Source organism: Myxocyprinus asiaticus, chromosome 17 (genome assembly GCF_019703515.2).
Source record: "Myxocyprinus asiaticus isolate MX2 ecotype Aquarium Trade chromosome 17, UBuf_Myxa_2, whole genome shotgun sequence".
In the NCBI taxonomy this organism is placed as follows: Eukaryota; Metazoa; Chordata; class Actinopteri; order Cypriniformes; family Catostomidae; genus Myxocyprinus; species Myxocyprinus asiaticus.
In genome coordinates, this window is record NC_059360.1 from 4,551,165 (window position 1) to 4,569,821 (window position 18,657).

An 18,657-nucleotide genomic window follows, 5' to 3' on the forward strand; every position below is an offset into this window, starting at 1 on the left:
CCCCCGTTGAGTAGGAACTACTATGAGACTTCTCCACATGACATACTTCCGACATAGTTCGGCAAGACCATGTGACGTATTTTCCACTTAAATATCCACCCTCTCTCTGGGCGAGGTGTGGTCTCCGCGGTGTCCTTCCCTTGGGAGGGACACCCCCCAACTAGACCTGGTCGGCCCAGTCGGATAATCCCCCATTTTTTTTAGGGAGTGGAAAAAAAGAAGAGGAAAAGAGGCCACAACTGGGCTAGCCTGTCTCTATCTTTTGGGTAGTCGACTTGTTCTCAAAGGGCCGTTCGACACTCATAACTATGTTGGGGGAGGTTACTTGTCGGCCTGGTGCGCTGGCTATGAGGTACACAGTTGTCTGCCCATCACACACCGCCAGTTCACGTAACAGTTCAGCCAGTTGCAGCGTTTTGTATAGGGACCCCTAGTGTCACTACATCAACACAACGTCGAGTGAGTGACAGATAGGGAATGTCCTGGTTACTTGCATAACCTCCATTCCCTGATGGAGGGAACGAGACGTTGTGTCCCTCCTGCCACAGTGCTGAACTACTCGCTGAAATGGCCGACCTTGTCTCGGCTCCTCAGCATAAAACCTGAATGAGTGGTTGCATACCAGCTCCTTTTATACCCGTGTGTTCGGGGGAGTGGCATGCAAATACCACTCGCCAATTTTCATTGGCCTTTTATCAAAGACCAGAGGTGTCTTGGACTCCCAAGAGTGACCCCTAGTGTCACTACATCGACACAATGTCTCGTTCCCTCCATCAGAGAACGGAGGTTACGCAAGTAACCATGACGTTTTTTTGGTTTGATTTTTTTAATGGGTCCCCAACGTATGATTTTTGGAATGTGTTGCTGCACAGCATTGTGAAGGGTTTTCACAGTGTGTCATAATTAGCTTATTATTAATAATTTTGATTATTTCAATAGTGGATTGGGTTCCATTGATGGTTTGAGCTCAAATGGAGCAAACATTCACATACACACTACCGCATGAGTAAAGAAATTGAAACAGAGTACTGTGGTATAATGTTTGAAGAAAGTTCCTAAATCTGTCTAGAATGGATTGCATATTGCATATTGTATAATCCAGTCTCTTACCTTCGACCCCTCAGCACAGCGTTCCCTGTCCTGTGACCTACCTTTTACGGTTGGGCCATGTGATCAGTGGACCTCTCGTTACTACTTTGACCGCTCTGCTTCCCGCTGCATGCACTTCTGGCATGGTGGCTGCCATGGCAACAGCAACAACTTCGCATCGGAGGAGGAGTGCCAGCGGATGTGCCTGAGCTCAGAGTTGAGCCAGCAACGGGACCAGGCACATGCCTTGTCTTTGCACCATGGTGGACGTCACTCCCCTAGACGCGTTCACCTCAGCTCCAGGGCCACAGCTTATCGGCCGGCCCCCAGCGCCGTGCAGAACAGCAGGCCTGCCGTCAGGTAAGAGTTTCCACCCAGCCTTGGATCGCTCCGCTCCTCTCCTAGGCCCAAGCCACTACAAGCTCTTTTCTGCTGTACGCCCTTCACGCCCTTCTGCGGAGCCAAGAGAGGAGCCTACAGGTTATGCACAGAGACTTACACCAGGTCAACTAAGTCATCAGGACGTGCACATACACTGGCATGCTGAGACAGCTTAGTAACACAATCACGTGTTAAATGCATATGATTTTTATGTGCACAGAGTGATAGTGAGCAATGCTTCACTGACAGAATTTAACATATGTACACAAACTCATAAGACACTAAGACACAGTAGATATTATAGTAGACAAATAGGTGCTAACATTTTCAAAAATACATTTGTCTGACAATTTCAATGCAGTTTAATGTAACTTTGATGTACTATTACAGTGTTGCCTCATGCTTCTTAATCATACTAATCTAGTGCCTCAGCGTACACTCACACACTCCTCCTGCAGAAGTTAACGCCCCTCATTGAGGTCCCCTTGGACTTTGCTGTGCTTTTGGGACTAGTTTACTTCCCCTGACACATATATTTTTTTACCTCCTTCCCTGTTGCTTTGTGTTGTAGTTAGTGAATTAGTTTACACCTCCCTTCCTCAGGTCTGTGTGTGGTTCATGATTTTATTCCAGCGTGACTAATAAAGAAATCTGCTGTCATGTCCTAATCATCTCTGACTGTCTGTGTGTCTCTCTCCTGTCCTGCGCTTACAAAGTAGGTGTAGGACGATACAAGCACACAAAAAAATCAGTTAAAAAGACATGAATATTATAGAACAACTCATTTTATATCACTTTATAATGTCCTTTATGTTTTAAACAAATAAATGTTTTTATATGAATGTTTATTGAACATCGTCCCGCATTTACTGTTTACTGCCTATTAGCCAGTAGAAGCATTTTTATCATTTGCTGCTGTCGTAATAAAAACACTGTCTCCTAACTAGGTAGACACAATGAAGCGTCTAGTAATAATTCACAATTTTTCCATGTAACATACTGTAGCATTCCAACCGTAACCCTATTTGTAAGGTCATTCCAGATGAAAATATGATAACAAAGGACGTTTGCAAATGAGGTTTTTAAAAGCCCTTGTAAGGTCTTTATTAATTTATTACTAAAGTAAGGAAATGTTTTGTTGTGGAAACACCACCAAGCATCACATGATCATAAATGGCAAAAAAAAAAAAAAAAACTTTCTTAGAAGTGACCATCATCTGTACACTTTGCTAACATCCTTGTGGAGGGACACTTCGTGATGGGATTTAGTTGCTCACTATTTTTTGGAATGACCCTACAAGTAGCGTTCCCTTTCTGCAGTGGTCCTCCAGGGTGCAAAATATCCATTTGGAATTCACACCTAAACTACAAACAGGAATTTTGTTGTCATGTTGTCAATAGCGACTTACACACGTGAAACATGTTAAATTGCAGTAAAACTGTCAGAATGCCTTTTGTGGTAAATGTACCACAACTGCTATTCACTCATGCAATGGCTTTCCATGTTTTATCCCTTTTGCTACCATTCATACATCAGCAGCAAAATGGCATTAAACTCTTGAGGTCATTTGCCATAAAAATTACCTTTAAACGGCTTAGCCGGAATTGTAGGCTTCTAGTTTTAAATATATGGCAGGGTATGGCTTATTTGTATCCTAACGCATGTGGTCCGTAATGTTATTGATGTTTTCATTTTTCGGGCAAATGCTTGTACAGTTGCCCGTGAACTGTCAACATCATATTCAGTGACTTCAAATAGAACTAAGAGTAATTGCGTCATCTCTGTCAGAACTTTGCGATTGGCCCAAAGCAGACTTCTTACATCATCGCAACCTGATCTTGTATGTGCTCAAACCATTAATCCTGCAGCTTTGTTTACACACAAGATGAAACAGAACTTTTCTGGTAATGTTACAGCTGTTCATTCTGGGAAATTGGGTTCTGGCAAACTAGTCGCAAATTTGTCACTCATTATTTTCACATGCAAATCAGCTTGTGATTCACCGCAAATGTTGGCCAGAAGTTTGCAGCTCTTCACCAGTAGCAAACCTTTGGCAACAGTGGACAATTTGCTGCATGTTTGCCGCAAAGCTCATTTGCATGTAAAACAAATCAGTGGCAAATTTGCCATGAACGCTCGGTTTTTGTAAGGGTGATTTCCCAATGGGTTCACCTCTTAACGGAAACATTTTGTTATTTTCTTTAAAAAAAACCTTCACTATAAAGGGGGGAATTCACTATAGTACACCCAGTAAAAGCGCCGGTTATTTGCATGCAAATAAATGCCGTACAAGCGCCGATTTGTTTGTCTGTGCTGGTTTAGCGCCTGATTCATTAAAGGAATTATGCAAATCAGGCAACGATGCAAATGCGTCCACAAAATCATTGCTGAACACAATTTGTATGTGCAATTCCAATCTTGCAGGCAGATTCTGATCACTGTATAGTGAAGGATACAGCAGACCACTGTGATCTGACACTATATGAGCCATAGAAAGGAGGCTTGTTTGTGCGGAAAGGAATGACAATGACTTAAAGTATTAGTTCACCCAAAAATTAACAGTTTCTCATCATTTACTCACTCTCATGCCATCCCAGGTGTGTATGACTTTATTTCTTCAGCAGAACACATTTGAAGAAAAATAGAAAAATATCTTAGCTCGGTAGGTCCTTAAAATGCGGTGGTGATGGTGATGGTGATGGTGATCCGACCTTTGAAACTCCAAAAAGAACAGACAGTCAGCATAAACGTCATCCATATGACTCTGCTGGTTAATTTGATGTCTTCTTAAGTGAAACTATTTTTTTTGGTGTGAAAAAGATCATTATTTAAGTACTTTGTAACTATAAATCATTGCTTCTGAAATCATCGAAAATACTCAAGGCACAGTGCAGTTTCAGCGCTGTTCCTCCTTAACTAGATTTTGGGTAGTTAGTAAATTAGATGCTGGTTTTTACACTGTAATACCATTTGCAAAAGTTCCGCAACTGTTTAGTGAATTTTCCCCTATGTGTGAAAGCAACTAATGTGTCATAACAATGCATCAGTGTTAGGTTACTTTGCTGGCTATCCCTGCCCATAATAACGTCTCATTGGTCGAAAATCCCGCTTTGCATAGCTGTATATTAAATATTAAATAAATTCAAATTGGCTGTGATTTTTATCACTTCGTGCAGCATTTCTCTCAGTGAGGACAAAAAAATTTATGTTTTTGATACTTGTTGCACCTGGTTAGGAAACAGTGTTAGAACATCAAGCAGATTTGGCAGTGATGGTTAGACTCTTTCACCATGATGGAAACAGCTGTACTGTAAAGTTATTTCAGATTTAGGATAATCCAGGAAACTGTCTGTATGATATTCCTTAGGCTCTTCCAGAACTGTGTACTGATTGAATTCTGTAGCCTCTTTCTGTGGTCTTTATAGATTTAATTGACAGCATGTTGGGCTGGTGTCGTTCTTTTGGGTTCCTATAATTCAGCTGTAGCCAGGTTAAGGCTGATCTTTATGCTTGCTGTGGTGAATGCAGCACATGCTTTGCTGTTCCCAGTAGTATAGCATAAAGTGATCTCTGTTTTCTTTCTCTCCCTCATTCTCTTTTTGTTTCTTTCTATCTTTCTTTCTTTCTTTCTTTTTCTTTCTTTCTTTTGCATGTCTGTCCCGACCCCCATTTTGCACCATCTTGGCCATATTTCTCTTTCTTCTTTCACTGTTTCTCTACATTTCTTTCTATTGTCTTGCTATGTATCCTCCCTTGCTTCAGTTGGACAGCTCTAGGTGTGAGTATAGACAAGTCGGACCCTTCCACAGTGGAGGGGCTGGTTGGACAGAGAGTAGTGTTGCCCTGTCGTGTCACCCCACCACCCTCCTCCACTGTGGTTGTGGAGTGGAGACGAGATGGTGTTCCTGTTGACCCTGCCAGGTGAGTGCCTGCTGCATTTTCTATCCTACACTCTTCTACACTTCTACAATCTTGATGCGTATTAAAGCTGAAGAATGTAATTTCTGCTCTACCGAAGGGAATTGCAAAAATAAACTTTTTCAAAACAGCTTTCTGAATCCGCCCCCCATCTGTCGTTGGTCAAACAAAGAGATGGTCCCGCCCCCAACTCACGCCATTGGTCAGTGTTATTGTCTCTCTTTAGACTGGTCACTCAAAACAAACAGAGGAATTTTATAGCACCATACAGTCACGGTGTTTACAATTTTCAAGAAAATTAACCTACAAATAGCTTACTTGTATTTGTCTCTGCATTTTAAGCTGGGATAGGAGAAAGTATTTTAACATAGAAATAGTTACATACTTCAGCTTTAAAATATCATATTCACATCACAATAAATCACAAAGTGATAAAGAAATCAATGCAATCCACTTGCATTCTTACAATTTGCCTTTCTCTTTTATTATTTTATATGTTAAATGTTAGAGGAATAGTTTGCCCAAAAATGAAAATTCATCATCTATACACCCTCATGTCATTCCAATCATTATTACTTTCTTTCTTATTTGGAACACAAAAGGAGATCATTTGCAAAATTTCCAGGCTGTTCTTTTTCATACAATGAAAGTGAATGGGATCTGGGGCTTTCAAGCTCAACAGGAAGTCTTTTGCACTATATTCCACGTTTTCTGAAGCAAGGACTTCAGCCCATTTAAATTTGGCATGTTTAAAATACATACACATTATGATACATGAAGAACTAATTTGTTTGCTTTGAGCCAGAAGTGAAACACAATCAACACCCTAGAAAAAGAAGCAGGAAAAGAAACTGCAGAAACTTCATTGACTCTCATGTGTGTCTTAAATGTACCAGGTTTGAATGGCTGGAAGCATTGAGCACATTTAATAGCTATATAAGACAGGAAGATTTTTAGCAAATAACAACTTATATTTTGGTTTGTTTCTCACACAAAGCATTTGTATGACTTTAGGAGACTTGGAATATTGTATTGAAAGTCATTTTGAATGCTTTTATGGTGCTTTTTTGTCCTTTTTGGAGCTTGACAGTCCCAGTCCCTATTTACTTATTTTAGACATTAGGCTAAAAATGTCTTATACACCGATGAGCAGGTGAAGTGAGTAATGTTGATCATCTCCTAACAAGGCCACATGTCAAGATCTGGGTAGATTAGATGGTAAATGAACAATCAGTTCTCGTAGTCAATGTGTTGAATGCAGGAGAAATGGGCAGGAATAAAGACCTGAGTGACTTTGCAAGGGCCAAATCATTATGGCCAGATGACTGGGTCCAAGCATCTCTGAAACGGCAAGGCTTGTGTGGTGCTCCCGGTCAGCAGTGGTGAGTACCTACAGACAGTGGTCCGAGGAGGGACAAACCACAAACTGGCGACAGGGTGTTGGGCACCTAAGGCTTATTGATGCATGAGGGCAACTAAAGGCTATTCCATCTGGTACAAACCGGCAGAATTTCTACTGTGTCACAAGTCACAGAAATTTTTTAATTATGGTTACGGGAGGAATGTGTTACAACACACAGTGCATCGCACCCTGCTGCGTGTGGGGCTGCGTAGCCACAGACTGGTCAGGGTGCCCATGATTACCCCTGTCCACCATCGAAAGTGCCTACAATGGGAACGCGAGCATCAGAACTGGACCTTGGAGCAGTGGAAGAAGGTCGCCTGGTCCTATGAGTCTCATTTTCTTTTACATCATGTGGACGGCCGTGTACATGTGCGCCATTTACCTGATGAGTGATGGCACCAGGATGCACTGTGGGAAGACAAGCCGCTGGAGGGAGTGTGATGCTCTGGGCAATGTTCTGCTGGGAAACGCTGGGTCCAGCCATTCATGTGGATGTCAATATGACACGTGCCACCTACCTAAACATCGCTGTAGACCAGGCACACCGCTTTATGGCAGTGGTATTCCCTAATGGCCATCTTTCAGCAGGATAATGTGCTCTGCCACACTGCACACATTGTTCAGGAATGGTTTGAGGAACACGATGAAGAGTTCAAGATGTTGCCCTGGCCTCCAAATTCCCCAGATCGCAATCTGATTGAGCATCTGTGGGATATGCTGGACCAACAAGTCTGATCCATGGCGGCTTCACCTCTCAACTTACAGGACTTGAAGAATCTGCTGCTAATATCTTGATGCCAGATACCACAGGACACCTTCAGGGGTTTTATAGAGTCCATGCCTCTGCAGGTCAGCGCTGTTTTGGCAGCATGCAGAGGATCAACAGCATATTAGGCAGGTGGTCTGAATGTTTTGGCTTATCAGCGTATAGTTTCAAATAAGCGAATATCATACAGATTTGGAATGACATGAGATAGAGTAGCCAAAATAATAATTTTTGGTTGAACTATTCCTAAATGAACAATTTCTTCAAAAAAAAATGTTTAATGGGGAATTTATAATTCAGGCACCAGCAGCAGGTGGATGGCTCTCTGTTGGTGGGTCCCATCACACTTCAGGACTCTGGCTGGCTTCTGTGTGTGGCTACAAAAGACCGTGAGAGAGACCACCGCTACATCTACCTGTCTGTCTCAGGTACTGTAAGTGCTCTCCACTCTGTTTTTTACCTGCTTGCCATTTATATTATTGCTCATATCAGGTAAGTTGCTGTAAGTGTATTGACTTTACTTGCAATATTGTCTTCAAATTGTTACAGTAATGTCCACTAAAGTGCCCCATGTGGCAACTTGCATGGAACGCAACTACAATAATGCTAAAATCGCCCTGGCAACTACCCACAATGCCAAGCATCGTGGTAGTGATTTTTGCACAGCAACCTAATTAAAATTTTTGTTTCACTTATAGATAAAAGAGCACATGAGAATGGCGCAGGAATATCAGAGGTGGATTCTTCACAGTCATACACGTCACATTCATCTACCAGGTATAAGACATCAATCACAAAGTGATACATGCACACTGTTGGTACAAACATGCAGCATATATTCTCACTTGTACTCACATTACTTAATTTTGCTGTTGCTTGTGTCAGGTTCACCATTGACTATTCATCATTGGTTGAGGCTCGAGCTGGTCAGACCGCCAAACTGCAGTGTAGAGTGCTGCCAGCCTTAGCAATGCATGCAGTCACCATTCACTGGAGCAAAGCTGGACAGCCGCTCAACACTTTCAGGTACTTTTGTCCGTTTTTGTCTGTGGCTCTGTCCCAAATGATGCATTTTATCTAAACTTGCAGTCTCATGGATTTTCTTGCATCTATTAAGTCCACAAGACTGTAGGGTGTCTCATTTGTCACAATGAGACTCAGGAGTGTGCAGTTAATTTTTTACAAAATGTTTTATTTGAGTTATAATTTTTGACTTTTGACAAATTGTAGTCAATATTTGTCATGTTCATTGATTTCATTAAAAAATGGCATATAATTTTAGTTGACAAAAATAACATTGTAGTTGACAATGTGCAAAATGACAAAAAAAATTATAAAAAAAATCACATTAAAGTCTCTTAAACATCATCCCACTTCTACTGCTTGATCGTTTGCCGCTGTCATAATATTCTGTGTCTGTGTGATCTATTCCAGATAGTAAGACTGTGTTTTAAGTTCTGTAGGTACGACACAATTATGTAAGCATGAAGATGTAACAGACTAAACTTGGACAAATGTTTAAACATAAAAAAAATGTAAAAAAATGTATGGACATTTAATTATTTTAACATGTTTCAAACATGAAATATTTATTGACTGAAACAACATGAAAAAACTGCCCTGAAAACCTGAGCACCTGAAAAATGTGCATAATGAGTATATTGAAGTATTAGTTACTTTATATAAATGTTGTTAATTCTTCACGCTTTAAAGACTTTTCCATGTTTTAGGCAGTTTAGAATAACGCATAAAGCCGACATTTCACTTGCCTCCAAACAACTTCAAGGTGTCACGCCAACAGACTGTTTTGCTTTCTCTCTTCACTCGGAGTTCTGTTGTGTAGTACGTGTTTACGGAAGCAGCGTATTTACAATGCAAGTTACGCATTCTGATTGGTGCGTAATTTATTTGAAGTTCATCTGTTCATTTGCTTCATTGTCTGTGCAGATATAAGTTGTAATATTACGTTAATGTTTTGTATAAAGCAGATTAAAGGGATAGTTCACCCAAAAATGACAAAAATTATCTCATCATTTACTCACCCTCATGCCATCCCAGATGTATATGACTTCCTTTCATCAGCAGAACACATAAAAAAGAAATTACAAAAATATCTCAGATCAGTAGGTCCTTATAATGGATGTGGATGGTAACACGATTTTTGATGTTCCAAAAAGCACAGACAATCAGCATTAACGTCATCCATACGACTCCAGTGGTTAAATTGATGTCTTATTAATGATATACGATCGCTTTTGGTGTGAAAAAGATAAATATTTAAGTACTATTTTATAGTTAAAATACTGGGGTGGCTGTGGCTCAGGTGGTAGAGCAGGTAGAGTGGCTACTAATCACAGGGTTGGTGGTTCAATTCCCAGCCCACATGACTCCACATGCCAAAGTGTCCTTGGGCAAGACATGGAACCCCAAGTTGCTCTCAATGGCAGGCTAGCGCCTTGCATGGCAGCTCTGTGTCCATTCACTTGCATTGGATGAAGCTAAAAACCTGGGATACTTTCCTAAAAATCTTAAATCCTCCAGGAAAAAAACACTCTTTTATACATGAACTGCACTCATTGGTCATTGCCTTGGTGACATGTACCCACCTCACCCACAGCCAGTGATCATTTCAAGCAAGCCAGATGTTTTTTTTCAGTCCTTCAAGCCATTAACTCAGCAGGGTGTCATGACAGTCAAGTCATTAACACCTCCCACTGAGAGACACTAATGTGTGCTCTGTCTCCCTCTGCCTGGCCGGTGATTATGTTAATGAAGCACCTTAAAATCATTGGAAAAATCGACTGGTGAGACGCAGGCTTAAAGCGCCAAACACAAGATTAATATAATTAATTTTGTTTTTGCATTTAAAAATTTTAAAAGCAGGAAAACCCCAGACCGCAACACAATTTAAACAATCTGACACCAAGAAGAAACTATGGTCGCAGATGGACGCTTCTAGTTTAGTCAGCTTTGTTGATTATGTAAAAGCAATTTCATTTTGAAGCATGCAGATGCACCACTAGCCGCCACATTCAACATTATCCAATTAAAATGTATTAAATCTGGGATGCAAAATACTCACCTTTCAGCATAAGTCAGCTTTTCTGAAGCTAATTTGCGAAAATTGTTTGCTTAAATTTTCCTCATTAAAATCACTTGTGAAAGGGTTACTTTGATCTTAAACACTTAAAAAAAGCTTTAAATACAACAAAAAGCTTTAAAAAAAAAGAAATCTACAGAAATTATACATCTGGGACACCTACCATGACTTTCTCTCCTTTTTCACCACTCATGAGATGACATCGCTGTTACTGTAAATACTACAGCTATAAAAAAAAGACTCAAAACAGATGTCTTACATAATGTGAAGCTCTATTTGTGCTAATGCCAGACATATATGAATAATCCTATCTATTGGTTTTCATCAAGTTCTAAATAAATAAAGAAAATAATGAAATGATTTAGAAGTATTTAATTCACTGATTATCAAAAAACAGGCATTAATACATGGCTGCATATCTTATATGTAAAGGATAATACATGGCTAGATGTGATGGAAATTGCCAATTTAAACAATGTGGAGGCGAAGTGCATTAAAAACATTTAACGCACACTTAGCCGTGGATTATCCCACATATACACTACCGGTCAAAAGTTAAGGGATACTTATTTTTCACATTTAAGGATAATAGTAAAGTCATCAAAACTATGGAAGAACAGAAATGGAACTATAGGAATTGTGTTGTTTCAAAAAAAAAAATCCAAAATAAATCAAAACTATGTAATATTTTAGCATATTCAAAGTAGCCACCCTTTGCATAGAATTTTCAGAAATGTACTCTTGACATTTTCTCAACCAACTTCTTGAGCTATCACACTGGGATGCTTTTGAAACAGTATTGAAAGAGTTCCCATCTATATTGGGCACTATTGGCTGCTTTTCTTTATTATTTGGTCCAAGTCATCAATTTTAAAAACTTTTTTTAAAAATTACATTTTAGTTTTATAATGAAATAAATTAATATGATGGCACAATTATATTTTTGTCTACAAAACTAATTTCAAACATTTAATCATACGCCTCCAGATCAAAAGATTTTTAAGATCATGAGAAACATTTCAGTCAAGTGTTTCAAAACTTTTGACCGGTAGTGTGTGTGTGTATATATATATATATATATATATATATATATATATATATATATATATATATATATATATATATATAGGTGCTGGTCATATAATTAGAATATCATCAAAAAGTTGATTTATTTCACTAATTCCATTCAAAAAGTGAAACTTGTATATTATATTCATTCATTACACACAGACTGATATATTTCAAATGTTTATTTCTTTTAATTTTGATGATTATAACTGACAACTAAGGAAAATCCCAAATTCAGTATCTCAGAAAATTAGAATATTGTGAAAAGGTTCAATATTGAAGACACCTGGTGCCACACTCTAATCAGCTAATTAACTCAAAACACCTGCAAAGGCCTTTAAATGGTCTCTCAGTCTAGTTCTGTACGCTACACAATCATGGGGAAGACTGCTGACTTGACAGTTGTCCAAAAGACGACCATTGACACGTTGCACAAGGAGGGCAAGACACAAAAGGTCATTGCAAAAGAGGCTGGCTGTTCACAGAGCTCTGTGTCCAAGCACATTAATAGAGAGGCGAAGGGAAGGAAAAGATGTGGTAGAAAAAAGTGTACAAGCAATAGGGATAACCGCACCCTGGAGAGGATTGCGAAACAAAACCCATTCAAAAATGTGGGGGAGATTCACAAAGAGTGGACTGCAGCTGGAGTCAGTGCTTCAAGAACCACTACGCACAGACGTATGCAAGACATGGGTTTCAGCTGTCGCATTCCTTGTGTCAAGCCACTCTTGAACAACAGACAGCGTCTGAAGCGTCTCGCCTGGGCTAAAGACAAAAAGGACTGGACTGCTGCTGAGTGGTCCAAAGTTATGTTCTCTGATGAAAGTAAATTTTGCATTTCCTTTGGAAATCAGGGTCCCAGAGTCTGGAGGAAGAGAGGAGAGGCACACAATCCACGTTGCTTGAGGTCCAGTGTAAAGTTTCCACAGTCAGTGATGGTTTGGGGTGCCATGTCATCTGCTGGTGTTGGTCCACTGTGTTTTCTGAGGTCCAAGGTCAACGCAGCCGTATACCAGGGAGTTTTAGAGCACTTCATGCTTCCTGCTGCTGACCAACTTTATGGAGATGCAGATTTCATTTTCCAACAGGATTTGGTACCTGCACACAGTGCCAAAGCAACCAGTATCTGGTTTAAGGACCATGGTATCCCTGTTCTTAATTGGCCAGCAAACTCGCCTGACCTTAACCCCATAGAAAATCTATGGGGTATTGTGAAGAGGAAGATGCGATATGCCAGACCCAACAATGCAGAAGAGCTGAAGGCCACTATCAGAGCAACCTGGGCTCTCATAACACCTGAGCAGTGCCACAGACTGATCGACTCCATGCCACGCCGCATTGCTGCAGTAATTCAGGCAAAAGGAGCCCCAACTAAGTATTGAGTGCTGTACATGCTCATACTTTTCATGTTCATACTTTTCAGTTGGCCAAGATTTCTAAAAATCCTTTCTTTGTATTGGTCTTAAGTAATATTCTAATTTTCTGAGATACTGAATTTGGGATTTTCCTTAGTTGTCAGTTATAATCATCAAAATTAAAAGAAATAAACATTTGAAATATATCAGTCTGTGTGTAATGAATGAATATAATATACAAGTTTCACTTTTTGAATGGAATTAGTGAAATCAACTTTTTGATGATATTCTAATTATATGACCAGCACCTGTGTATGTATATATATATATATATATATATATATATATATACTGGTGGCCAAAAGTTTGGAATAATGTAGAGATTTTGCTCTTATGGAAAGAAATTGGTACTTTTATTCACCAAAGTGGCATTCAACTGATCACAATGTATAGTCAGGACATTAATAATGTGAAAAATTACTATTACAATTTGAAATTAACTTCTTAAACTACTTAAAAGAGTCAGTTGGTCCGAGAACCACATCTGGGTGGGCCAGTAGGGTGCTACCAGGATGACCTGCTCCTCATCCTCCCTGACCTTGCACAGAGACTGTGCAAGTAGGCTCACTGGGGGAAACGCATATTTGCATAGGCCAGGAGGCCAGCTGTGTGCCAGCGTGTCTATGCCGAGGGGTGCCTCGGTCAGGGCGTACCAGAGCGGGCAGTGGGAGGATTCTTGGGAGGCGAACAGGTCTACCTGTGCCTGTCCGAATCGACTCCAAATCAGCTGGACCACCTGAGGGTGGAGTCTCCACTCTCCCCTGAGGGTAAACTGCCGTGACAGTGCATCCGCTGTAGTGTTGAGGTCGCCCGGGATGTGAGTGGCTCGCAGCGACTTGAAGTGCTGCCAACTCCAGAGGAGGAGACGGCGGGCGAATTGTGATATACAACGAGAGCGCAGACCGCCTTGGCGGTTGACATATGCTACTGTTGCCGTGTTGTCTATCTGAACTAACACATGCTTGCCCTGGATCAATGGCCGGAACATCCTCAGGGTGAGCAGAATTGCCAACAACTCGAGGCAGTTGATGTGCCAACACAGCCGCGGGCCCGTCCATAAGCCGGCGGCTGCATGCCCGTTGCAAACGGCACCCCAGCCCGTTTTGGAGGCTTCTGTCATGACCACGACGCACCTGGAGACCTGCTCTGGGGAACACCTGCCCGTAGAAATGAGAGGTCGGCCCAAGGTCTGAAGAGACAGTGACAGACCGGCGTGATGACCACGCGATGTGTCCCGCGGCGCCAGCCCTTCCAAAACATCCATGTTTGAAACTCAATCCAAAGAAAATGAACAAACTCCACCCAACATTATAAAACTATATTTTAGTGTTAACACATAATGTAAACGCAACACTTTTCATCCGAATGTATCAAGCATAAACTATCAAACAGTCATGACATTTAAAAAACATTCCTGAATGGACGACATGCGAGAAGCAGACGTGTGAATCACGAGCTCTGCACACTTTGCTAGTTTTTTTATTATTTTCATGTTATAATCCGGTGAGATTCGATACACCCAATTACATATTTGCTCTTTGAGGTAAACATGGCAAAGAAGTAAAAATCCTCAGACTCTGGAGACATTAAAAGACACTTTGACAGAAGGTTGTTGCTGACTTGGAGGATCTCGCCGTAATACGTCGATCGATTAAGGTGATGGAAACAAAATTCTCTGAGTTGGTCACGAGTGGCAGATGTTGAGAAACGGATCGATTATCTGGAGTCATCGGGATGGGAATTATCTGCTAATCTGCCCGCGTCCAAAACAGACTTGGAACACATTTTGGAAAAACTGGAATATCTTGAAAATATGAGCCGAAGGAACAAGAGGGCAGAGATATGGTGAAATTCCTGGACGAGCTCTTCCCGAGTCTGCTCGACATAACAGGTCATAAACTGGAAATCGAGCGAGCTCACAGAGTCCCGGCTCACGGATCTGCTGAGGGAGACAGGCCCCAATCAGTCCTGGCCAAATTTCTGAAATCATCCGATAAAGATCTCATGTTGCGCCAGGCGAGGAGCAAAGGAAAGCTTTCTTGGAAGAATCACAATATTTTCTTGTTCCCGGACTTTGTGAATTTGACAAGAGAGAAACGCGATCGGTTCAAGGAATGTAAGAAACTTTTACATCAATGGAAGATCGCGTTTGCATTGATGTTTCCAGCCAAACTGAGAATAGAAATGAAGGATGGTCGCAAAGTATTTACATGTCTGAAAGAGGCACTCTCCTTCATAAATACATTGGAGTGAGTAAGCCATTTGATGTTTCTTATATTAGTGGTTTGACTCGCTGAACATACACTCGATTGTCTGAGGAAGCTGGGCGCCATTTTTTGTTTCTTTTTGCGTTGGCTCCGCCTAGCGGCTGGAGTTTGTTTTGTGGAATGACACTTCCTTCAAGAAACTTTTGCATTAACGGAAGATCGTTTTTACACTGAAATTCCCAGCCAGATTGAGAATGGACACTATGGATAACCGCAAAATATCTACATGCTCACATAAAGGACATCTTTTATAAAGTTGACGGACTGAGTAAGTCATGGTATATTTTTTTTTTCGCGGCCTCCGAGTGAATTTGACTCACTCAAAACACACTTGATCATCCAAGGAACTGGGATGCCTGTTTTGTTTCTTTTTGTGCTTGTTCCACCTAGTGGCTGGAGTTTGTTTTGAGGAATAACACTGCTTCGGGACAGTGTGGTGGATGAATCTGTTTGCTCTTTGTGCTTATGCCTCCTGTTGGCTGGAGTTTGTTTTTGTGGAATATTTTTAAGGGACATTAGAATGATTTCATCATCTGCTGAACTCATAAACAGCCGGCTCACTGAACAATTGTCTGTCTGTCCGAGGAAACTGAACGGCTTTTTGTGGAAGAACACACCTTCGAGACAGTTCTGTGAATGAATCTACATGTTCTTTGTGTTTATTCTGCCTGTTGGCTGGGGTCTGTTTTACAAAGTATTTTCTGTTATGTAATTTTGCCTCACAAAATTTGTGCAGAAGCACCGGACATAAACAATCCGATGGCAAAGTTGTCGCAGAGACTCTCGTATGCGTACATGGACCTTTTGAGTTTAGAGGGATTGACGCCGGTTGGCACTGTCGTGCGTGGGGTTAATGCACACATTTTTCTTTTTTCTATTTGTTTTGTTCGGGGGGAAGTTCGGGGTTTGATTGTTGCACTAATGGGGAATGTGGTCTGTATAATCTTGTATTTTGACACACAATTTTTTTTTTTATTATATCAATATGTCAAATGTTAATATGAGTAGGTTATCTCTCTCCACATGGAATGTGAATGGGTTGGGGCACCCCATAAAAAGAAGGAAGGTTATTTCTTTTCTTAAGCACAAGAAATATGATATAGTGTTTCTTCAAGAAACACATCTTTCCCCGCAGGAAGCTGAAAAATTTGGGAAGATATGGGGTGGACGTGTTTTCTTTAGTGGTAACTCAAGTAAGAGTAGGGGATTCATTATACTGATAAATAAACATCTACAATTCAAATGTCTCAAACAGATTAAAGATGAATTAGGAAGAGTCATTGTTGTTTTAGGACAATTTCAAGGGCAAAGGTTGATTTTGGCTAATATTTACACACCTAATGCTGATGATAAGGGCTTTTTAAAAGATCTTGAAGGGATGTTGCAAGCTACTGGCACCCCTCATGATATAATATTGGGAGGAGACTTTAATCTTTTGATGGACTGTCCTTGATCATAGTGAAGCAAAAGTGTGTATGCCCCCTAGAGCAACAGTGACACTTCACAGGATGTGTAAAAATATTGGTCTTACAGATATTTGGAGACTTTTGAACCCATCTGGTAGGGACTATACATTTTTTTCTTCAGCCCATAAGATCTATTCTAGAATAGATTTTTTTTTTTTTATATCAAAGTCCCTCATTTCATCTTTTGTTGATTGCTCAATTGGAAACATTTTAGACTCAGATCACGTGAGTTTAGAGATGTTGCCACATATGGAGAAAAATAAATCATATAGTTGACGCTTTAATATATCCCTTTTGCAAAATCCTGATTTCCAACAAACGTTAAAGACCGAAATCAATGTTTATATGGAGACCAACTGGTCCTCAGTATCCTCTGTGGGTGTAGATTGGGAGGCACTTAAGGTGGTTCTTAGGGGTCAGATCATACAGTATGCCTCATTCATCAAAAAATCCAAAGCCCGAGAACTCGTGGAGTTGGAAGGGAATATTAAAAGTGCAGAGGCAGAGCTGAAGCGCAGAATGTCGTCTGATGGCCTCAGAGAACTGACTCAATTGAAATACAGATATAATGCTATTTTGTTGCGGAAAGTGGAGTTTTTGTTATTCAGGGCAAGACAGTCATACTTCAAGTCTGGTGACAAAGCAGGGCAGCTTTTGGCTAGATATATAAAATAGAGAGAGTCTTTTTCTACCATTCCCTCAGTGAAATCTGCTGGTGGTGAAATTTTTACCTCGGCCATTGATATTAATAATGCCTTTAAAGAATTCTATCTTGATCTTTATAGTTCCAAGTCTTCATCTACTGATGAAGACATTAGAAAATTTGTGGAACCATTAGAACTTCCTAAAATGACGACTGAGCAAAACAATTCTCTTCATTCTGAGATAACCTTGGAGGAACTTGACGAGGTAATTAAGGCCTTACCTACAGGCAAGGCTCCGGGGCCAGATAGTTTTGCCGCTGAATTTTTTAGATCTTATGCTACAGAATTGGCTCCACTTTTGTTAGAAATTTATACAGAATCATTAAAGAACGGAAAGCTTCCTCCAACCATGACACAGGCAAGGATAAGTCTGATTCTTTAAAAGGACAAAGATCCAAGTGAGTGTAAGAGTTATCGTCCAATTTCCCTGATCCAGCTAGATTAAGTAAAGTTATGACATCTCTTATACATATAGATCAGGTGGGGTTTATTCGGGGCCGCAGCTCTTCTGATAACATTAGTCATTTCATTAATATCATGTGGTCAGTAGCGAATGATCAGTCTCCAGTCACTGCCATCTCACTTGACGCCGAAAAGGCGTTTGATATGGTACATTGGGATTATCTTTTTAATATTTTGGAAATGTATGGGTTCGGGAGTACATTCATTGTTTGGATTAAGTTACTTTATAGACACCCTGTAGCAGCGGTACAAACAAATGGATTAATTTCAGATTTTTTTGCTCTGGATAGGGGCACCCGGCAGGGTTGCCCTTTTTCCCCATTATTGTTCTGTCTTAGCCTGGAACCATTAGCAGCCGCGATAAGAAAGGAGGATGATTTTCCAGGGGTGCTGGTGGGAGGTGTGGCGCATAAGCTTTTGCTTTACGCAGATGATATTTTATTATTTGTCTCTGACCCCACTAGACCTATGCCTTGCCTCCACAGAATTATTAATTCCTTTTCCAAGTTCTCTGGATACAAAGTCAATTGGTCTAAATCCGAAGCTTTAGCTCTGACTGCGTACTGCCCAGTAACGGCCTTTCAGCCGGGCGCCTTTCAATGGCCCAAACAGGGC

The 18,657-nt window shown here is 40.6% G+C and overlaps 1 protein-coding gene across 2 annotated transcripts in view; it reads left to right on the top strand.

Moving 5' to 3' along the window:
• Nucleotides 1–18,657, top strand: part of paplna (papilin a, proteoglycan-like sulfated glycoprotein) — an 83,142-nt gene that overhangs the window by 56,035 nt on the left and 8,450 nt on the right. For both annotated transcript variants that reach the window (XM_051723173.1, XM_051723174.1), the window contains 5 exons: nt 1,125–1,449; nt 5,234–5,392; nt 7,861–7,988; nt 8,259–8,337; nt 8,446–8,586. In XM_051723173.1, coding sequence (XP_051579133.1) covers nt 1,125–1,449; nt 5,234–5,392; nt 7,861–7,988; nt 8,259–8,337; nt 8,446–8,586 — 832 coding nt within the window. The remainder of the gene's footprint in view (nt 1–1,124; nt 1,450–5,233; nt 5,393–7,860; nt 7,989–8,258; nt 8,338–8,445; nt 8,587–18,657) is intronic.